Source organism: Mirounga angustirostris, unplaced genomic scaffold, assembly GCF_029215605.1.
Source record: "Mirounga angustirostris isolate CCGP_5_RB_7025 unplaced genomic scaffold, mMirAng1.0.hap1 SCAF_12, whole genome shotgun sequence".
Taxonomy (NCBI): domain Eukaryota; kingdom Metazoa; phylum Chordata; class Mammalia; order Carnivora; family Phocidae; genus Mirounga; species Mirounga angustirostris.
In genome coordinates this window covers 70,048,215-70,071,992 of record NW_026991720.1, presented here as the reverse complement: position 1 = coordinate 70,071,992, position 23,778 = coordinate 70,048,215, and the positions used below count along the sequence as shown (strand labels likewise).

General features: G+C 36.6%; 1 protein-coding gene across 3 annotated transcripts in view; it reads left to right on the top strand.

The window, feature by feature from the left end:
* Window positions 1-23,778, top strand: part of VPS50 (VPS50 subunit of EARP/GARPII complex) — a 130,158-nt gene that overhangs the window by 89,998 nt on the left and 16,382 nt on the right. For 2 of the 3 annotated variants that reach the window (XM_045864693.3, XM_064575263.1), the window contains 3 exons: window positions 1,006-1,112; window positions 11,183-11,304; window positions 20,407-20,487. In XM_045864693.3, the coding sequence (XP_045720649.1) occupies window positions 1,006-1,112; window positions 11,183-11,304; window positions 20,407-20,487 (310 nt within the window). Of the gene's footprint in view, window positions 1-1,005; window positions 1,113-11,182; window positions 11,305-20,406; window positions 20,488-23,778 lie in introns of those variants that run through there. The other variant, XM_064575264.1, reaches the window with a different exon arrangement.

Below are 23,778 nucleotides of genomic sequence, written 5' to 3'. Positions count from 1 at the left end.
ATATATTTGCATTTTTGGTAATGTTATACAGACAGTTACCCTCCTAAACTGTCCTAACTTACCGCTAAGAACTATGAATAATATAAACTACAAACTGCATGCAGTCAATTAGTATCAATTCCAACTTCAGAGTATCTCTTGAATTTATCAAAATTTCTTGTATTTCACTGCTACCATCCAGGTTCATGCAAAAATCCTCTCTGTGCCAGATTATTGGCTCAGCCCTCTTACCTTGGCTTTCTGTCTCTAGTTTTGCCCCGTCCTAATCCCTCTTGGATACAAATTTTGATTTTTTTTTTCTTACATAAAAATTTGTTCATGTCATTTTCCTGGTTAAAATTTGCATTCAGGGTTAGGTTCATACTCTTTAGATTTGATTGCCTTCAGTGATCTGGCCTTTCTTTACCTCTTTTCGTGTCACTTTTCCCTCAACCCACTCATTCTCCATGTGAATTCTTTGTGCTTCTCTGAGCACACTCACTTCTCCTACCTCTGACCTTATTACATATTATCCCCTTTTTTTGTGTACTTACCATATAACTTCAATTTTTTCTTTGAACCTGGTGTCGCCCCCAACCCCAGACTCTATCATCTTCCCCTATACTTTAGATATTAGATTTAGATTCTAAGGAGGGTATTTTTTCATATTTATAAGTCTGAAATCAGGATACTTGGTACATTTGATATATAATTTCCCTGGAACATCTGTTTTTTGTTTTTTATTTTTTTTTTAAGTGATATAGCTTCTTTTAATGGTTGATAATGAATGTCTTAGAATCAAAGAAATACAGTATGGTACTTTATTTCTTTACTTACGAATTTCTCTTCCCCTCTGGGCTGTAAGCTCTATAAGGACAGGAGGATCATTTCTATATCCCCACCTAACACACGGTAACAGTTTCAGTAACTAATTAGTGAATGAAAGATAGATCCTAATTGGAATAACTTACTGATTTACTAGTTGACAACCCTAATTGCAACTCTGTTTTGTTTTTCCATATTAAGCGTTTCTAGAGAAACTCTAAAAAGCAGGAAGAAGTCAGATTATAGTCTAAATAAAGTGAATGCACCCATCTTAACAAATACAACATTGAATGTAATAAGACTTGTTGGTAAGTAGCCACCTTTTAAAAAAAAAAAACACTATTAGTTAAATTAGTCTACTTTTGTTACTTTATTGGGGTTTTCATAGTACACTGCAGTGCCCACCATAAGGAAGGTTTTAATATTGTCATATGTCAGTGCTTTTTCATCATAATTGTTCAAATAGTATAATACTAACAATGTTAGTTTTTCTTTTTTGGTTAACTACTTAGTATTTATGTCTTCTACTTTTTCTAAAATATTTCAATTAATTGAAATGTAATGAAAAATTCTCTATGTGAGTTGGAGGTATATGTAGGATGATGATAGTACCCGTTTTACGTTTACACAATATTTTGTGCTTAATTGTTTCATTGATCTTCACAATCTTCCTGTCAAATAGGCAGAGTGAATAGTGATTCTCTGGTATTTTCAGACACAAGAGTTCTATAAGCTGAATGTTCACACCATAGGAAGAGTTGTTCTTATTACAGATAAGACCTTTATTGATGATTTTGTAGAAGGCAAATAACATGAAGAAATGCCATTTAAAATACTTAGGTTTGAAGATGATGTGGAATTTTTAATGTCAGTATTTCAGCATTTTATATGCCATCTTAACCTTTATATCTCACAAGTCTGTACATTTGACAAATAAGTTATAGAGATATCTTCTCAAATTAATTAAGTCATCTATTCCAGTCAGGAATTGTAATGTGTTCTATAAAAAAAAAAAATCTCCGTGTTCTGTTTATAAGGAGATGATAACGTCCTGCTCTCTAGTTTGATTACTCTTGGCTCTGATAAAATGGTCTGTGTTCTTGAAGATAATCCTAAATTTTGTTAATGAATAGGGTAAAGCAGACAAAAATGTTTCTTAGAAGTCCCACTTTCTTTAGGAAAAATGGTGGAAAAGAAGTAATGAGTTGGCAGGAAAAGGAAAAGTACATATTTTCATGACACACAGAAAAATGACAGATTCTAAAAAGTGTTTTTTGGCTGATCATTGCCAGGGAAATTAGCTTTTCTAGTTACTCTGTGGAATTTATAGAACGGAAACTGGAAGGGTTCTGAGAGCTCACCTGCTATAAATGCCTGTAAAACTAGAATTTCTTTATCTAATGCCCCCAAGTTGTAGTGGCCAGCTAGCCTTTGTTTCATGTCTTGCAGTCCGTGGATACATTATTATTTTGTAAGACTACTCATTCTACTATTAGACTGATTTAATTGGTAGAAATCTCCTCCTTATGATAAACCAGAATTTCTTTTTCTCTGTAATTCTGTTGGTCTCAGTTACACCTTTAAAAGCAAAAAGAGTAAATCTATACTTTTTTCTCCTACTCTTCCCTGTGATGACTTTTCAGGTGTGGGTGGTAGTTATACTGTCCTTCTTCCCTTATGCTCCCCCAGTTCATTCTTCAGGGTGAGTGTGCTCATTTTCCTCATGCGGTTCTCACTGATAAATATTCCAAAATCCTGGTCATCCTCCTCAGCCTTTTGGACTCAATGTAGTTTTTGGTTTCTGAACATGCTGCTTGAGATGTAGTTTAATGAATTCATCTTTTGCCTGGTTATGTTGAAGGAACAAACCACTGTAACACATGAGTGGCTTTTTTTTTTTTTTTTAAAGATTTTATTTATGTATTTGACAGAGAGAGCACAAGCAGTGGGGAGTGGCAGGCAGAGGGAGAGGAAGGAGCAGGGAGCCCCATGCAGGGCTCGATCCCAGGACCCTGGGATCATGACCTGAGCTGAAGGTAGTTGCTTAACCAACTGAGCCACCCAGGCCCCCCGATGAGTGACTTTCAACCACAAAAGTTTACATGATGCATAATGGCTCCTGATCACCTTACTTCTTCTGTTCCATGTGTCATTCTGAGATGCAGGCTGAAAAAATAGCACCAGTTTGGAACATGGGGAAAAGAGCAAGAGCTGAACCATGTAATGACTCTTAAGGCTTCCGCTCTGATGTGGCACCCTGACTTCCTCCGCCATACGTCCCTGGCCATGGCAAGTCAGGCTTAACTATTGGAGAGAGAAATATGTTTCTGCCCCAGGAGGGCACTACAAGTTCAGGGCATTGGACAAGGATGCATAATCTTCTTACAGGGAAGGGGAGTGGGTGGAGATAATTGGGGAAAATAGTACAATCAACCCCATGGAAGTGGTGGTTTATATTTTTTACTTCACCTAGTTCAAAAAGAGCTAGAGGTCATCATGTTGCTTTTACTCTAAAAGACATATATTTAGTAGAATCAAATAAAAAATAAGGCTAACACAAAATTGTGGAGGGGGAAATCACGTTTCATTCAGTTAAATGCAGACAACAAATGCAAATCTTCAATTCTTGGTAGACATAAGGAAATGAAACAATGCATTCTGCTCTTCTCATTATGTAAGAAGGGGATCGAATAACGATAGAAATGTGCTATTGGTGCTAAATTCAGAAGTCAGTAACAACAAATTCTTATCTAAGGATTACTCATTGACATAGTGGACATTGTTTTCTAATAGTGGATTTAAGCAACTGGGAAAAGTTGCATTTTTAGGGGCCTTTGGTGTGTCAGCCCTATAAAGCAGAACAGCCTGAATAAAACTTTACTCAATGAAGAGAATCTAACCATTTTAATTTCAGCCTTCACCACCACCAGATCTTTTACTAGAATTGCAATTAGGAAACAATGCCTACTATGCTTTTAACTCTCCCATCTTCCCATTTAGAGCTGGGATTAGGTGCTTCCATTATTCCCTCCAGTAGACTTTTATGCCTACCGCTTTCTCTCCCTGGGATGTCTTTATCTTCAGTTTGTACATATTCATAAAATAGAGCTTTAAGAGAACCACTCACTAAGGCGTCTCCAACCACTAAATGCTATTCTATCCCCTGTTACTGCATAGAGGTGCTTGAAGATAATAAACTGGCAAAGGTAATGTCTGTTCTTACAAAGCCAGAAGTACAGTTGTGTAAATAAGATTGATTAATTTTGGGTGCCTGGGAAGATGAAGGAACTAATTACTCAATAGTTGGGAGGCACATTTTAGAACACTAAAGGCATATTTAAAATGTCCTCTTCAAGTAGTATTTATTTGGCAGGTAATTAGGAGAGATTAAACAAAAAAGTGTTAATGGGGCTTCCCAGCCCCAGGTGGTGCCTAAATCTGTTAGAAAGGCCCAGGGAGCCGTTCACAAGTGCAGAGAACTAATCAGAATCCTTGCTTGTGTAAAGAGAAAATTCTGTCAGCCTGACAATTTCTTGCAGACAGAGGCAGAGAAATTTTAAGGAATGTGTCTCATCACTGAAATAGCCTTGCTATTCAAAGTTCTCTCTCCTGGAGGCAGCTCTCACTTGAGCAGGTATGATAGGTCTGAGAGGGGCAGAAGATAGGTTGCCAAAATCCATGCTTGTAAAAACTACAGACCGTAGGATAAAATTATTACATTAGCAGCTGAAAAAATAACACACCAGCACATCATGCATCCAGATTTAACATGAAACCAGAATAAAGTTATCTTTTAAGAAACTTAGTATTTTCATATGCAGTGTTTAAGGAAAAAATTTATCATTGTTTAGATTACATTCCAATATATCTATTTCTCTAAAAATACTTTTGTCATTTATATGAAATATTTTAAACAGTTTTAAAACACTTTCTGAGCTGGTAGCTGTATATACAACATGATATTTTGAGAGAATGATCCAAGTGTCATCCTTCAGTACAATGTACAAGAAAATGATATTGGAGATTTGGGGGTGGGGCTAAGAATATACAAACAATAATAAAAATAAATAATACAGTGATAGAATGATAAAATAAAATAATCGATTAAAAGCTCTCAAAGAATGGAATAAAAGCTAAGGACTTAGCTTACTAATTTTTTACTCTGGTCCTCACATTGTTCAATGCGTTTTTCTAAATTGTTTGAGCTGAACTGACTTTTCCTTCCTTTCCTTTATGCCTCATTTATAGCATTTCTAGTTCACTTTTATGTGCTATTTATATCCACTGATGATGTCTCAACTAACTGTACTGTGATAAAAATAATGAACATCCTTCCAGCTTGGATTCTGTTCTTGCTCTTCCCCATCAGGTTGTCAGCTCCTACAGATGAAAACATTTGGAGTTGGAGTCACCTTTGCAGCATATAGAGCATACAGCCAAGCACTTGTTCACTTTCATAGATGCCCAATGTACGGGACTGACAAACCTTAGTGTTTAACATCTCAACTATTGGAGAAACACATTTTCTTCCTCTCTTGTCCTGATCCATAGTTGAGGAACACACACTTTCAGCGCCTTCTCTGTACCCTGGTATTTACTCCTCTGCATAGGAGTGGGGCTCACTAATTGAATTTCCCAGGGACACCTTTCAGGTAGTGATGGCATGGCTCTCTGTGCCCCCTGCTGATGAGCTGGGTAAGGCAGGCCCACTGTTCCTCTTGGTTCTAGTTCTCCTCCATGCTGTTCTTTGGTTGGTTTCCTGTGGCTTCTCCCCATGAGTGTACTGGACTCCTGGTCCAGATTTTAGGATAATAGTTTAAACAGCGCTTCCCTTTTGAAGCTTTTCCTCATCAGGTTAGGTTTCTTTTATATAGCACTCTATAATTCTCCCTTATTGCATTCATCATAACTATAATTATTTTAAAATAACAGCAGTAGCTAGGAGTTCTTGTTCCCTTGTTATAGGCAATGTAAACACTCTACATGTATTTTCTCATGAATTCTTCACAGTACCCTTTTTATGTATGAATCATTAAAGCCCAGAGATAAATAACTTGCCTTAATGTCACACAGCTGCTAACTGGTAGAACCCAGATTGTCTGATCCTAGAGCCAGGAGGCTCTTTTCATGCTTCACAACCAGTAGAGGAAATTGGGAAAGTTAATTCTTCTACCTAGACAAAGTTCAGAGAGGTTACAGGATAGGTTAGAAGCAAGAATGAGAACTTCTCGCAGATGATCATTTGGGAAGAGATGCTTTTGTCAGTTATCTTGAGACAGGAGGGAAGGGAGGCTTGGAAGACAAGTTCACCAAAGTAAAGTCATTTTGGTTTTAGGCTGAACCTTAACCTAAAAGTCAGTAGGTCATGAAGAATCATAAGATCATACTCACGGAAAACCGTAAGACCCACTCTGGCAGTAAAAGCCATACAGCCTGGACATTCTTAAAATTGCTCCCTGTGGGTAATTCCATAACCTTAAGATAATGGAAAAACTAACTGCCCGATGTGAATGATAAACCCAAAGTTAAAGAGTAAACCCCTCCCTATACCATTAGCTAACTTAAATAAAACTTATAAAACCCTTTGTTAGAGTCAAAGGGGGGGTCCTCTTCCTCACCTGGGAGGAGAGACTGCTACCTTGTCTATGAAGTAGTTGCTTTCTTACTTCTATGCTTAATAAATCTTTGTCCCTTCCTCTAAATGACTTGCTCCTGTATTCTTTCTTACATGAAGCCAAGAGCCCTCTTAGCAAGGGGCCTGAGGCCCTCCGTTCTGGGGTGCTGGCCAGTCTGGCATCAATCTGGGTATTAAATAACCTTGCTCCGTGTTTTCAAAGCACACTGTGTCCACTCCTTTCACCTCTCCTCTCTAGGGCACTCTAGAAGGGAAGAAAGGGAAGGTGAAGTGCATCTGAATGAACCACATCTTAATCCACTGGCCGTGTTTTTAAACTAGGCCGGCTAACTTCAGAGCCATGCTTCTACATTTTTATTAAGGTAGTATTCTCACCATAACACAGTAAATAGTAAAGAAGAGGCCGTGATGAAAAGCAGCATTCTCCTACCCCCAGTCTCCCTGCCACCAGCCTGCAGGCAATTTCTTGGTCTGTTTCTGTTTGCCTTTCTACTAGTTGTAATTTCTCAGAAAAGGGTGATGAGAGGGTAAATGTTTTGAATTCTTGTCAGTCTGAATATGTATTCTGCCCTTTCACTGAATGACAATTCAGCTGTGTATAGAATTGTAGATTAAAAATTATTTTTCCTTAGAAAGTTGAAACCTCTAGTGTTCTCTGTTCATTTTACCATAGATGAATTTCTTTCTTCTCTCTCTGAAAGCTTTTAGTATTTATTCCCTTGAGATTTCAGAATTCTCTAGTGATCTGTCCAGGTGTGAGTTATTTTTCATTAAGTGTGTTGGGTAGTTCGTGACCCTTTCAATCTGAAAGCTCTTGTGCTCCTCAGTTGTGACTAATACTACTATTTATTTGATAATTTCCACCTCCCCATTTTCTCTACCCTCTTTTTTCTTTGATTTCCTGTTGCTCCAATGTTTAGTCCCTTAGATTGACCCCTTCCTGTCTCCCATATTTTCTCTAATGTTTTCCATATTTTTGTCTTTTTGCTGTACCTTCTAGAAGACTTCCTTTTTTCATTTATTTTCTTCAATTTTTAACTTTAAAAATCACTTTTGAAATCTTTAAGAGCCCTTCCATATTCTCTTTTTCCCTCCCATATTTTTCTGCTATAGGATTTTACATAATTATTATATTTGTTTAGCTTGAATTAATTGTTTTCTCTGGCATCAGCTTTTCTTTTTACTTTTACTCTCTGAGTTTTCCTCCAGGGCCTGGTGATTTTTGATGACCTATTCATATCCAAAATAGAAGGCCTAGGTAGCTGCTGTGGGTGTCCCCTGCTGAGTAATGAGAGCTACCCTCTCACTGCCCCTTCTCAGGAGGAATCCTGACTGGGAACTTTGTGTAGAGCAGGGTAGGGCTGGGTGGATTTATTAGCAGTCTTTACCTTACGGGGACAGATCCTCAAATTTCTAGAATTGGGTAGATTTTAATCTGTGGTGCCAACAGCTACCCTAGAAGCCTTCATCTTCCTAATTTATTATTTTTTAAAGTTTGCTCAATTTTTTTTGTTTTGTTTCCTTCTATTATTTTTTTTTTTTAAAGATTTGAGAGAGATAGTGAGTGGGAGAGAAGGAGCAGGGGGAGGGGCAAAGAGAGAGGGAGAAGCAATGAGCGGGGAGCCCGACGTGGGGCTCAGTCCCAGGACCCCGGGATCATGACCTGAGCTGAAGGCAGATGCTTAACTGACTGAGCCACCCAGGAGCCCCTGTTTCCTTCTTTTAGAGAGAAATCCCAAGAGTTTTCGTTTTCTTTTGTTTTTGTCTGTGGGAACAGCCTGGCAGCCTGTACTCTGATGTTGTTGAGGGATAGTGGTAGAGGAGGGCCTGCTGACTGGTAGTTTATCCCGTACATGAACCTTCAGTTAATCCATCCTTTTTCAGCTCCGTTTCTTGTTCCTGTCCTCTTGCTCTACCCACTGAGTCTAAGCAATCACAGTCCTACAAGAATAGCTTTCACCTCCTTCATGGTCATCTTTGCTCCCTGCTCCCATCTCTTACCTGTCATCCAGACAGGGCCTGGGACACTACAGCATGCAGGTCCAATCAGTTAGGCTACCTGTTTTTATAAAATAAAGTTTTATTGGAACACAGCCATGCTCATTTGTGTATATGTTGTCTGTGGCTGCTTTTGTGCTACAAAGGCAGAGCTGAGTAGTTGCAATGGAGACCAGCAGAGCTGAGTAGTTGCCGTAGTTGCCTGAACGATGTACTTTTTTTTTTTTTTTAAAGATTTTATTTATTTATTTGAGAGAGAATGAGAGACAGAGAGCATGAGAGGGGGTAGGGTCAGAGGGAGAAGCAGGCTCCCCGCTGAGCGGGGAGCCCGATGCGGGACTCGATCCCGGGACTCCAGGATCATGACCTGAGGCGAAGGCAGTCGTTTAACCAACTGAGCCACCCAGGCGCCCCCCCCCCTTTTTTTTTTTTAAAGATTTTATTTATTTGAGAGAGTGAGAGAGAGAGAGCACAAGAGGGGGAGCGAGAGAGGGAGAAGCAGACTCCCTGCCGAGCAGGGAGCCCAATGCGGGACTCAATCCCAGGACTCCAGGACCAGGACCCGAGCCGAAGGCAGTCGCCCAACCAACTGAGCCACCCAGGCGCCCTGAACGATGTACTCTTTACAAGAAAAGTTTACCAACCCTTGGTTTAGAAATTTTTTGAGATTTCTCATTTTCTGGTGATCATACCTAGTCACCTTTACCTCCTCGTTCCTTTCTCTTCATATATACAGGCTTAATCCACTGTAAAATTCTTCTAATTCAGTAATTCTGAGGAGGTACATAAGCCTCCTCAGGCCTCCAAATGCCTACTGTGCCCTCATGAGCTGGAAAGACAGAGTTCTTATTCTTACACATTTTAATATGCCAGCAGCCTGCTTATCAATGGCTGCCTTTCTTGTGTGACCATTTAAGGTGTGAGAGCAGGGACTCTAATTCCTTGTGTCTTAACACAAAGCCAAGGACATAGTAAGCCTTCAAAGAGTCTTTGTTGAATATTAAATGAATAAATGAATATAAATATGTTTAAAAATTTTTTTAGAGTAGTGGGTTTTTATCTAGTTTTTCTTTTGAATGCAACATTTAAAATAGCTTTTACCTATTTTTTCATTTATATATTCTTAAGATTAATTATATGAACAATGGCTAATTTATTATTAGTAATGGAGAGGAGCTTTGTGTTCTGGATATGTATCAACCCAGATACTTGCATTCTACCTCATTTTACTTATTAGCTCTCTTTTTTTCTTTTACAAGTTAAAACAACTTATCATAGTATTTTTCCTTTTTTTTCCATGGTGTCACATTATTTTATGTGTAAATAGTTGCAGTTTGAAAACTGCATGTTTGTAGTTGATAAATATCTGCATAGTGATCCAGAATGTTCTAGGAGCATAATTTTCAAATATTTTTCATTTGTGATTTTTAAAAAATGTCTGTGTGAAAGAATTATAAAAGATGATTCTGAAACAATAGACTTGTAAATAAGAGTAAGAATAGAATCTGAGTTGAATGGTTTCTACTTTTGGTGTGTGTATTTCTCTTCCTGGCTATCTGAGTATTATTTAGAATCATCGCTCATATAAATTAAGACAGCTGTATGGAGTTCTTAAATAATAGATGGTTTCGATAGTAGACATTTCCATTAGAGTAAATTTGTCATTTTTTTCTATTGCAGTTAATGTGTTTCTCTTGAGTCATGATGTTTTCAGTAGTACCAATTTAAAATTTATAACAGTTACATTAAGTAGAGCGAGCACCTGAATTATTTGCTCATTTGGAAATTAGGCAAATGACCTGTTTTAACATCTTCTGCAGAAGAGCATTTTTTATGGATGCACTCTTTTCCCTGTTATTCCCCATAAAACAGAAACACAATTAGGGATTTGTTATTATTTGTTACTTGATTCAGCCCATCTCCCATGCACCCTTCAAATACATAACAAGTTTATAAATGCAGAAATTTTGGTTTTTAAATTTTTTTCCCCTAACTGCATCATATGTTTAGAGAAAAGAGAATGTCATATTGGCATCTCCCAAAGGAAGGAATGAGAAGGACATTTTCTTGGCACTTTGAGAGTATTGAGCTCTTGAGTGATGTAGTGATAAAGAAATGTCCTTGGCCTCTGACACAAGATTTCACAGGGCTAGAATTCAGGGGAAACCTTCCATTTATCCTTTTTCTTCTTGCCTTTTTACTTTTGCTATGTGTATATAAGCTTATGGGGTAAAAAAAATGCTTTTTCTCAAGTACATTGTTTTTTGTTTTATTATACCTAAACTTTTTGAGGAAAGTATTTTAAATGGAATCTCCAAGAATGTGGAACTGTGTTGTGTGTTTGTGCAGTGTCATTTGTAGAAGAGCATAGATATCCCATGAATTTTTGACAGACAGTAAAATACAATGATATAAAAACTTTTTTGTAAGTAGTATGTACATCAGTGCTGTCCAGCAGTAGTTTCCAAGATGATGCACCTGTTCTGTATCTGTGGTGTCCAATATAGTAGCCACTAGCCACAAATGATTAGTGAGTACTTGAAACATGGCTAGAGACTGAGGAATGTAATAGTTCATTAAAAATATATATTTTGGTAAAGTTTTTTTTTTTTTCTTAATAGATTGAGGTGTCATTTATATAGCATAAAACTCACCTGCTCTGGGTGTGCAATTTGATTGTCTCTTATAATGATAGACCAACAGATTTTAATTTTTTTCTGATTTTGATTTTTTTTTTCTTTTCAGGTAAATATATGCAGATGATGAACATTCTTAAGCCGATTGCCTTTGATGTTATTCATTTCATGTCTCAGCTATTTGATTACTACTTGTATGCAATATATACCTTTTTTGGTCGGAATGATTCAGTAAGTCACCTTTGGAGGGAAAGTCTGTTTCTTTTAATTTTAAAATGTAAAGTTTTTCATTCTCTTTGTATAAAATACACAAATATTATTTAGAAAATTATTCATCAGAAATCTAACAAAATTTTTGCTGTCAGCTTTTTGTCTGCCTAATTACCTTGTTTATATATTAATTTTAAGCTTTGAAATGATAAACATATTTTATGTTATTCAGATTTTTGGCAGAAAAAGTGCAGCATCTTTTTTTAACCTTGACATATTTTGGCAATGAAAAATGTGTGGGTTGCCTTGTTTAAATCTGGCCCAGTGTGTAATTACTACACAGTAAATGAGACATTTTAAATATTGGCTTACAAACCTTAGCAGGCACTACTACATTCAGAAGATAATGGCAAATATTTATTAAAATAATTGAAAATCTTTGAACTGAACCTTCTGTCTGCTACAGAATTGTTTCCTATACCTCCTTTTTGTGTTTCCAAAGCTCTTATTGACTTTATCTTTTTCTACTCCTAAAGAGAACAACACAATATTAGGCAGGTAACTTATCTGATATTTGGTAATTATTATGTGGGTCACCTAGACATTTGATAGATTTCTGTGTAAAAGGATACTGTTGGGTCCTATGACTATATCATAATACAAAGTTTTCATGTACTATATTTTGTATCTTTTTAAAAACATGAATTTTGGGGCACCTGGGTGGCTCAGTTGTTAAGCGTCTGCCTTCGGCTCAGGTCATGATCTTAGGGTACTGGGATCGAGCCCCACATGGGGCTCCCTGCTCGGCGGGAAGCCTGCTTCTCCCTCTCCCAGTCCCCCTGCTTGTGTTCCCTGTCTCACTGTGTCTCTCTGTCAAATAAATAAGTAAAATCTAAAAATAATAAATAAATGAATAAAAAATAAAAACATGAGTTTTAATGGATAACTACATTTATTATATAAATGTTCATATCCTTGCTGTGATTACAGTTATATCAAAGACATGATCTTTTATTTGTTTTTATTTTTTTAAAGATTTTATTTATTTATTTGAGAGAGAGTGTGTGAGTGGGGGGAGGGGCAGAAACAAGTAGACTCCGTGCTGAGCGTGGAGCCCAACACAGGGCTCAACCCTATGACCCTGAGATCATGACCTGAGCCGAAACCAAGAGTTGGACACCTGATCGACTGAGCCACTCGGGAGCCCCAAAGACATGATCTTTTAATAATGGGATCTGAATTTCCTGTTCTTAATTCTCTATAATATTCCTTAGAAAGAATACTAATAAAGTCAGAGTGTTGCTACAGAATTTAGGTTACTATAAAATATGTACTAATTCATTGCTCTGAATTTGGAAACTCAATAAATAAATATTAGAGAAGAAAGATTCTAGAATTTTAGCTAATTGTCAGAATCTTTAAGTCTTCTAGATGAGCCTTACTCTCTCTCCTGAGCTGAGCCTCCAGACCAGCACTGTCCAAGAGAAATTTTATAGTCATGGAAATGCTCTAAATTTCTGCTATTATGGTAGCCACTAGCCACATGTGACTATTGAGCACTTTGTGTGATTAGTTGAGGAACTGAGGACAGATTTTTAATTGTATTTAATTTTAGCTAATTTATCTCTAAATATAAATGGCCACATGTGGCTGGGACTGTCATATTGGATAGAATACTTGTGGACCACATTGTTGATAAGATGTGTTAAAATAGGGTTCTTTGGAAGCTTTTGGGAACTAATGCTTTTGGACATGAATTTCTAGCTGATTATATATTGGCACAGATTTGTTTACAGTGGAGTTACTAGGACCTGAGAAAGTTAGCAAAATATAGTTAGGTGCTTATTGTAAAATATGCTACATATTTTATTTAAAATATGTCATGTTTTAAAGAACACATTAACCTTATGTTTTATATTAAAAACATTTTCAGTCTTATAAGACTCAGTAACAGCTATTTAATTAGCTGTCAGTTATAAGCATTTCTGTCTTTAACCTGGGTGTCTATACATATGTCATATTAGAAACATTTTGTATTATTTGAACCGATACAATGTGCCTATGAGTGAGGATGTATGAATACAGTGCTGCCTCTATGTCTTGTACTTTTTAAGAAAGACTTTTCCTGTTGTTAGAGTATGCTTAGTAATACTAGCTTGTATCTACCATGTGAATATTGAAAATATGCACATCTTCAAATAGAACAATTTATAATTCGGACCCTACTATTTTTGATTCTGCAAAACTGAAGGAAACACTATTTAAAGCAAAACAAAGACTGAATCTCCATAAAACTGAAGCGGTAGCTTTTAATTTGCTAAGAAGATCAGCCTTCAAGTCCATTAGAAATCCTAGAAATTTTGATATTCTAATATGTACATACATACATATATACATACTCCAAATTGCCATGTTAGCTGTTGAGTCTTAGGTGGTAGGAGGGGAGGAGTAATTAGGTAACTGGTAGAACTGGAAGAACATGGTGGTACATGATTGCTCCTGCTTCTCTTCCAGGGAAGAAAGACATTTGTATGAGTGACTTTAGATGGATGCTGCCTGTAGAAGAATAAGCATATGTTTCTCAGGGTTTCTAGAAAGTCATTGGCTGGGGAGCCATAGTGTATGCAGTAGGCTAAGGGATTCTTAGTGTTCATACTAATTCCTTCAGACGCTCTTGCTCTTTGCTGAACTGTTCATAACTTACTACATCATGCTCTATTATGTATCTAATCCATTTGGCTCTATTATGATAATGTTAGTTACAGTGTTGCTTTATTTTGCCTTGCCCCCAGCCTTCCATTATTCACCTTTTGAGTTATAGTTTCTGTAGTTCTTCCTGTTATATTATCTCATGAAGACCATTCTGTATCTTACCTTAACACAGTAATAAGCACATGGTAGATTCTTAGGACACATGTATTGATGTCCTAATTATTTCTTATCCAAGTAAATCTGATGAGTGTTCTTACTTGAAAACAGTTTGTGAGCATCATTTAAAGTTACCTTCATTAATGAGATTTTTTTTTTCCATATAGAGTCTGTGATTCCGTTTTTAAACTTTTAAGAATGAATTAACTTCTGCTTCTGGCTATGAAGGACTAAGATTTTACTGGATAATAATCCCTGTAGAAAATAGGGATGGCTCAGTAGGTTGCGTGTCTGCCTTCAGCTCAGGTCATTATCCTGGGGTCTGGGATCGAGTCCCGCATCGGGCTCCTTGCTCAGCGGGGAACCTGCATCTTCCCTCTGCCTGCTGCTCCCATTGCTTGTGCCCTCTCTCTGACAAATAAATAAAATCTTAAAAAAAAAATAACTATAAAACCTAAATGTTACACAAAAGGCAACTACCTAAAGATACTGGAGAGTGAACAAAGCATAGACTCTAGGGGTGGTGGGGGCAGTTCATGCTACTGTGTAGGCTGGGGAAAGGGGAGCTATAAAAATAAATTCCGTCTCCTTGGCCTTGTAGCCCAGGATTGAATACAGTTCACACAGCACAAGGTGGAGGCAGGCATAGGAAAACCTTCAGTCTTTATGGATTGGGGAACCAGAAAAGTGAAGCCAGGAAACTGGGAAAGTGAAAAGAGTAGGGGGAAGTTCAGAAGAAAAAGAGGTAGAGAGGCAATCCCCCAAATCTTTTACCCCCATATTTGATTAACCCATAACCTGTTCATATGAAACAGATTGACTAGAGACAAAGAAAAAAAATATGTGAACAGAGAATGAAGCTGTTGCATAAGAGACAGTTTGTAGTACGAGCCCAGCCAAGAAAATTACATAGTGAAAACAAAGGAAACAGTGCCCAGTGGAGAAAAATAACAAAATCCAAAATCTCCAGAATTAAATTGATAATGCAGTCTAACTTTACCCAACATACATAAAACCAAAAAAAGTGGAGTACATCCTTAAGTAAAAAGAAAATCAATTTAGTTTGACCCCAAGATGTTGAAACTAAGGGATAAGAATTTTAAATGGACTATTAGAACCATCTCAAATAAAGTAAAACGAAAGATGTTTTAAATGTATGAACATCTCAGTAGAAAAATAGTAAGTTCTAGTAGAAACATTAATAAAAAAAAACAAAGGGAAATCCTAGAACTGAAAAATAGAATTTCAGCCATTAAAAAAAAATTACTGAATGTACTTTACAACCAAATTGACATGGCAGAGGAAAGAATATGTGAACTTGAAGATAAGTCAATAGAAATAATTCAAAACGAAAAACATAGAGATAAAAGATTGGAAAGCAAAATGATCAAAGCCTTAGGGACATGTTAAGTTATATCAAATGATCAAATATACAGGTAATTGGAATACCAGATGGAGAAGAGAGAATGAGGTAGAAAAAAAAATATTTGAAGAAACACTGGCCAAAAATTTGCAGATACAAGATACTAAATGAACAGCAAGCAGAGTAAGCACAAAGGAACATACAGCATGATACCTCATGGTGAAACTGTCTCTGGAAAAGTACAATAGGCTTATTACATAAAGGGACCAATGATCTGATTCAGCTGACTCCTCATGCAAAACTGTAGAGGCTAGGAGAGAGTTAATACCTTTAAGGTACTGAAAGAGAAGAAAACAATGTCAATCCAGAATTTATATCTAGCAAAACATCATTAAAGAATGAAGGTGAGGGGCGCCTGGGTGGCTTAGTCAGTTAAGCGTCTGCTTTTGACTGGGGTCATGATCCTGGAACCCTAGAATCAAGCCCCATGTTGGGCTCCCTGCTCAGCAGGGAGCCTGCTTCTCCCTCTTGCTGCTGCTTGTACTCTCTCATGCGATCTCTCTCTCTCACTCTCTCTCAAATAAATAAAATCTTAAAAACAAAAATGAAGGTGAAATTAAGACATTTTTAGATAAAAGAAAAACTAAGACAACTTGTCACCAACAGACATGTAATACTGAAATGCTGAAGGAATTTTTTTTAGGCTGAAGGAAAATGATACCAGAAAACTTGGATCCTCAAGGAAGAATGAAGAGCATTGGTAATGGAAACTACTTGGGGAAATACAAAAGATTATTTTTTTCTTTTTCTAATTTCTGTATAAACCATATAGCTGATTAAAAGTGAAATCATAACATTATTTTCTGGAGTTCATAATATATGTAAATATATTACATAAAACAACTATAACAAGATATGCACCTATAAGATGGCAAGATTTCTATATATTATGTTAAACAGAACATTTTTAATAGCAAATGGATTGTGAAATACCAAAAATGTATATTGTAATTCATAGGACAATGAAAAATAATATTTAAGACTTTAGATCTTTTGCCAATAGGAAAATTAAATTAGAATTCTAAAAAATAATATTCATATAATCAGAAAAGGCAAGAAAAGAGGAACAAGGAACAAAAAAGAGATAACCTATAATGAATGGTAGCTTTAAATCCAACCAATAATCACATTAAATGTTAATGGACTAAACAATCAAATTAGAAGGCAGAGATTGTCAGAATGATTAAAACAAAAGAAACACTTCATTTTTTAAAAGATTTTATTTATTTATTTGATAGAGAGACAGCCAGAGAGGGAACACAAGCAGGGGGAGTGGGAGAGGGAGAAGCAGGCTCCCCGCTGAGCAGGGAGCCCGATGTGGGGCTTGATCCCAGGACCCTGCGATCATGACCCGAGCTGAAGGCAGATGCCTAATGACTGAGCCACCCAGACGCCCAACAAAAACACTTTAAATATAAAAAAAACACGTACAGGTTGAAAGCAAATGCACTGAAAAGATATGCCATGCAAACAGTAAGTGTTTGCTTTCTTAAGAAAGCTGCAGTAGTTGGGGCACCTGGATGGCTCAGTCAGTTAAGAGTCTTGCCTTTGGCTCAGGTCATGATCCCAGGGTCCTGGGATCAAGCCCCTCAGCGGGGACTCTCTTTCTCCTTCTCCCTCTGCCCCTCCTGCTCATGCGAGTGCTCGCACTCTCTCTCTCTCTCTCCCTCCCTCCCTCCCTCTCCTTCTCAAATAAATCTTAAAAAAAAAGTTGCATTAGCTATGTTAATATAAGATAAAATAAATTTGAAAGCAAAATGTGTTACCAGAGATAAAGGGATTCATAGTAATTTAAGGGTCAATTCAGTTGGAAGGAATAGCAAGCATAAATGTGTATGTGGCTACTTAACAGAGCTTCAAAATACGTAAGACAGTACTTGACAGAATTCAAGAGAAACAAAAAAAATTCCATTATGCTGGAGATTTAAAACTACACAGTAACTAATAGGACAAGTATATAGAAAATCAGCAAATACATAGAAGATTTGAACAACAGTTTCAACCATCTTCAGTTAATTGATGTTTATGGAACAACACACCCAACAGTGGCAGGATATATATTCTTTTCAAGTGCACATGGTATGCTTATCAGGATAGACCATATTCTGTGGGCCATTAAGTATGTTCTAGTGAATTTAAAAGATTAAAATCATGTAGAATATATTCTCTGATGACAATGTAATTGAATTAGAAACCAGTAAGATAACTAGGAAAAATCTAAGTGTTTGGAAATTAACACACTTCTAAATAAATATTGGTTTAAAGAAGAAATCATAAGAGAAATTTGAAAATATTTTAAAGTGAATAATAATGAAAACACAATTTATCAGCTAAATAAGTGCTTAAAAGGAAGTATCAAGCTTTAAATGCCTGTAGTAAAAAAGAAGAAAGTCTCAAGTTAATGATAAGCTACCACCTTAAGAAACTAGAAAAAGAAGTGTAAATTATGTGCTATGTCTCTTAAAAGGGCAACAAACCTCATGACCTCATCTAAACCTGATTACTTCCTAAAGGCCCCATCTCTAGATAGCATCTCATTGGAGGTTAGGGCTTCAACATATGAATTTTGAGGGGACAACAAACATTCAGTCCATAAATGGAATAACTAGAATTTATATACATTGTTTATGGAAATGCAAATTGGTACAGCCACTGGAAAACAGTATGGCAGTCCCTTACAAACTTAAAACTATGCCTATTTTATGAACCAGAAATTCCACTTTTAGGTATTTACCCAAAAGAACAGAAAATATATGTCTTCTCAAGGACATATACACATATATAAATGTTCATAGTGACATTATTCAAGTAGCCCAAAACTGGAACCCAGATGTTCATCAACTGATGAATAAACAGGTTGTGATATATCCATGTTATAGAATACCATTAAGCAATAAAAGAGCATGAATTACTAATAGGCTTACAACATGGATGAATCTCAAAAGCATGTTAAATACAAGAAAGAAGTCAAATACAAAAAACTACACATGTATGAGTCCATTTATATGAAATTTTAGAAAAGGCAAAACTGCAGTGACAGATCAGGGATTAAGGGTGGAGGGAGGGAATCCATGCAAAGGGCTTAAGGACATTTTTAAAGGTGAGGGAAATTCTACATCTTGATTGTGGTACTGGTCATAGGACTGTATACAGTTACCAAAATTCTCAAACTATATATTTGCAGTGGCTAAATTTAACTGTGCAAAAATAAGGGCCTAGTGAAAAAAGAGGGGAAATGAAGTAATAAAGTTTATAAAACCTAATGAAAGTAAAATTTATTTAAAATAACCATATTACGGGGTGCCTGGGTGGCTCAGTCGTTAAGCGTCTGCCTTCGGCTCGGGTCATGATCCCAGGGTCCTGGGATCGAGCCCCGCATCGGGCTGCTTGCTCAGCCAGAAGTCTGCTTCTCCCTCTCCCAGTCCCCCTGCTTGTGTTCCCTCTCTGGCTGTCTCTCTCTCTATCAAATAAATAAACATTAAAAAAAAAATCTTTAAAAAAATAAAATAACCATATTACATGAGTTCATGTTTTACTACACCATGCCATCACACCACTATTGTAGCTTGAGGCTTTCTGTCACGTGTCGTGTAAGTAATTCCTTGTTCTCATCCTATCTCAGATAGGAAAGGATGAGGAGCAATAAATGGGTGCGCATGCCATATATATTATAATTTTCTATGAATGAATTAGGCTATATATTTTATAGTTTACTGTTACCAATGTTTTAAATTTTTTGGCTCATATAGAACATTCTAACATTTTTCCAGATGTCTGTATGTAGCTATGATTACCTCTTAATTAAATTTATATTCATCAATTGAATCATCAACTAAAAGCCAACTGGCTTTTCATGCCCTTTTTTTTTTTTTAGATTGTATTTATTTATTTGAGAGAGAGAGAGAGTGAGCATGGACAGGGAGAGGGACAAGCAGACTCCGCGCTGAGTGCAGAGCCAACTGTCAGGCTCTGATCTCATGACCGTGAGATCACCACCTCAGCTGAAACTAAGAGTCTGATGCTTAACCCACTGCACCACCCAGGCGCCCCAGCTTTTCATTTCAACAGTCGAGTGTCCCTTCTCATTTATATTCTTGCATGAGGATGTTTACAAGTGCTTCGGCTCTGATGTAGTAAAGCAAAGTCTATACTGTGAAATGTTTACTGAGCCTAAGAAAATCTTTCCTTAATTTTTGGATAAGGATTTGGGCTATGTGTAATTTGTGTTAGAAAATTTAAAACGGGGCACGTGGGTGGCTTAGTCAGTTAAGCCTTCGGCTCAGGTCATGATCCCAGGATCCTGGAGTCTGGCATTGGGGTCCTTGCTCAGCGGGGAGCCGGCTTTTCCCTATGCCTCTGCCTCTCCCCCTGCTTGTGCTCTCTCTTTCACTATCTTTCTCTGTGGGTCAAATAAATAAATAAAGTCTTTTAAAAAAAGAAAAGAAAATTTAAAACAGTCTACATTATAATGCTTTTACATAAATTCGACACAGTGCAATATCTTTAAGTATCTGAAATCGTAAGTTTTAGAACTAAAAATAATAACTTCTGGGAAAGAGAAATATTGGTGAACTCTCTCCTGATAAATTTATTAGGTTGACAGATGCTAGTGTGACCTGTAAATGCAAATGTGTAAAGTAGTTCTCTTGTTCCCTTAAAGGCTAAGGTTTGACTAATATGCTTGATGTTTTGAAACTTTTAAATACAGTTTGGAGACCCTCTGAAGGCTAAGTGAAAACTCATCAGATTCTTAACTTTGGTTAATTTGAAGTTATAACATATAAAAGATTATCTCCAAAGTGATGTAGCATACCTTTCTTTTTCTTTTTCAGCTGGAATCAACAGGACTAGGCCTTAGTAGTAGTAGACTAAGAACAACTCTTAACAGAATACAAGAAAGCCTTATTGATATGGTAAGTAACCAGTTGGAAATAATTCTTTTGGGTTACAGAAAATAAAAATTAGCCATCCAATCAACTACATATAAATGTATGTTTATATGTATATTGAGTGCCTGAGTCCTCAGTATTACACTATGTGCTTGTAAGGAAGTAAATAGAGGTTTCTTACAGTCTGATTGGAGAGAAAAAACTGGTATACATGGGAAGAGTGTGATGTTGGCTATACATCCAGTACAAGTTCAAGGGGAGGAAAGGTTTATGTGGAAACGTGATTTCAGAGAATAATTAAAGAAGTGAAACTTTTGCTAGTCTTTGAAGAACAGGCATGGGGTTAGTGGGAAAAAGAAGAAAGATTGGCATTCAGATTAAGGTTCAGAAGCTGAGAAAGGGCCTGGTGGTGGGAGCAGGCCTGGCCCAAAGTTTGGCCATCTTTGAGTTTGGGACACTGGTATATACTGAAGAGTCGGGTTGCAGAGACTGTTTAGGAACCACTTTACAAATGGCCTTGAAATTCAAGGAAGAGGTTTCGGTATAGTTGGCTATGTAGTAGGGGGTCTGGATTCTTGACTGTTGTGTCATATAATGTAACATGTTTTTTAAGAAAATAAGTTAGGCAGCAAAACAGGGCTGAGCCTTTGTAGTGTTTAAGCTAACATAGGCATTTAAAATAACGAAGTTTTTTTCTTGTAATGGGTCACTGTAGCTAGAGATTGTTGTTGTTCAGCACATTCCTCTGCATCTACATTAACCCCAGGATCCTCTAATTTTTCTTCACCTACCCAAACAAGCAGTCATTTGCCTCTTTTCTCATAAAGTCTATTATTATGTACATACTTCTGCTATTGGAGTTTTAATAAAGCAATGTAATCATTCTTTTAAGAAATACTAATTGAAATAATATTTGCTGGGTGTGGTAGTAGTGCTGGACATTCATCCGTGCACAGAAGAGGTAATTCCTGTCTTGGAACTTAATATTTTATTGAGGCAGAGAGAAACAAATATGTAATATAGTATCAGAACCTGAGAAGCGCTAAGAAGAAAAGGAAGCAGAGTGATAGAACAGTGGTCTTTGAGCAGAGAGGTGAGTAAGATGAGAGAGGCATGTGTTCGTATCTCGGGAGAGCACTCTTTACACAGAGGAAATCACCTGTATCCACCTCATCCATCCCCCTTATAATTTGGAGATCATTCTGCCCAGTACATGTATATTTATATTTTCATAGCACTTACCTCAGCAAACTGCATTTCTTCAGTAAATGTTCGTAGAATAAATGAGTAAACTCCAATCCCTGAGTTTTCTTGTCTTCTGGCTTAACCTGTTTTGTTTTCTTGGCTTTGCTATCCATTTAATCCTGATCGTGTTCAGAATCAAGGCTCCTTGTTTGACCCAGCCACTTATTTATATATATTTTTGTCTTTGTTTTGTAAAATCCATTGGCTTTTAACTCCATTAGAAGTTACCCGTGTTTCTGTTTTGCTTCTCCTTGTTTGATACTTAGTATAACCTTGACCATCACATCTTGTTTTGCAGATCTTAGTCCACAGCTTAGGTTTTTCTTGTTTCTGGCTGAAAGCCATGACATTGATGGACTGAATGGTCATAATCAGAAGTCCAGAATGGGGTATAGTTACCTCTAGAACTCATTACTGTTAACCTAGTCTCGGCTTCATGACAGTTATAGCAGTAGTTTCCTTAATAATAAAATAATAATACAGTTAAAAAGATTGTTAGGTCAAAATTTACCACTAGAACCATTCACTCTGATGTCTCGGTCATCTCTGCTAGTTACTGGCTCATGATTGTCAAACCACAGTTCCAAATTTGACCTTTAAGGCATGGATTTGATGTTTCAGATTTTGCCGTATGGTGTGTAATGAGTATCATGACCGAGTAAATAAACTAGCTATTCAAACCAGCTGCCACCCATCTATGGATAACAGTGTATCTGTAGCATCTGTCTGACCAGTTCTGTGTTCATTGGGTAAGTTTTTTCCAGAACTGGTAGTCAGATTTAGAAACGTATTTTTAAAAACCCCTCCCCAATAAATGGATAGATAGATATGCCTGCTTTTTTCTTTGGTATCTGGTCTTTTAAAGATAATCTTTTCTTTAAGTCTTTATCGTTACCATCTCTTAAATCAAACTGCACCTCGGATCAGAAGGCCATGAGAGCAGTCATTCCTTCTTCAGTTTGTAAGTAGTGCTGACCTTTTTGACAGGGTCTCTCCGGAGTCCTTATTCCTCCTACAGCAATACAGAAGTTTTTCTCGAATTTTCTGTTGGTTTCCAGTGTTACATGTTAAATTATTACTCATACTGATAAGCATTGGTATATTATTTTAGAAAATATATTTGTCATTTGCTAGACCTTGATCTCAGGTTCTTGTAAGCTGTTAAATTAATTTTTCTTCACTTCATTAATTTGCATCTACATTGGCAGAGAACATTAATTGGTTTCTTGCTATTCAATACAGTCTTTGGCTATTAAAATAATTTATAGCCTAATCAATCTGGAACCACTAGATGAAAGTTGTACTTTCTCCTGGTTAAAAGTGTAATAAGCACATTTCTGGTAATTTCATTTTCTCCATATATATCTTCTAAGTTTTGCTTCTCTTTAAGCTGTGAAAGGTATCATGGAATCATTATGGTCTTAAAAACACCACCTGAAATTGTTTATCATATATATTTAAAGTAAATAAGAAAATTTGACACATCAAATAGAAGTTCAAGAAAAGGAGTCTACTAGGGGGAAGAAGAAAGGGAAGCTGGAATAGGTCATACTGGTACCAGAACTGTGAATTTTTAGTTATATACTTGATGATGCTAAATTGTTTACTTTAAGATCTTTGACTAACTTGAAATCTTTGATAATAAAAATATATTTTAAATCAGTCTGGAAAAGTCCATAAAAATGACTTCTCTTTGTAGTAGTAAATTATTAGTGGCAGGAGAGGTTAAACACTGTGACTTTCACTGTGAAACTAAAGATTTTTATTAAGGTTTTATTTCTCAAAGTCTTCAAGGGGTTTTATATCTTTCCCTTATTGTACTGGTGTAATATGGAACACTGATCCAGTTTAGGAGCTTTTCCATTGAAGTGCGCAATAAGCACATACCATTTATTTATATCAGCTTGACATTTTTGTGACTCTCTTGCTCTCTTCAAGCCTGTTTCCCTAAATGTAAACACAGAACTGTAGCCTTTAAGCAGATAATTACCATAATTTTTATGCCTAAAATGCCAGTGTTAACTAGGGACAAAGAATGGCATCCTAATGCAAACCTTTTGAAGTGGGGGC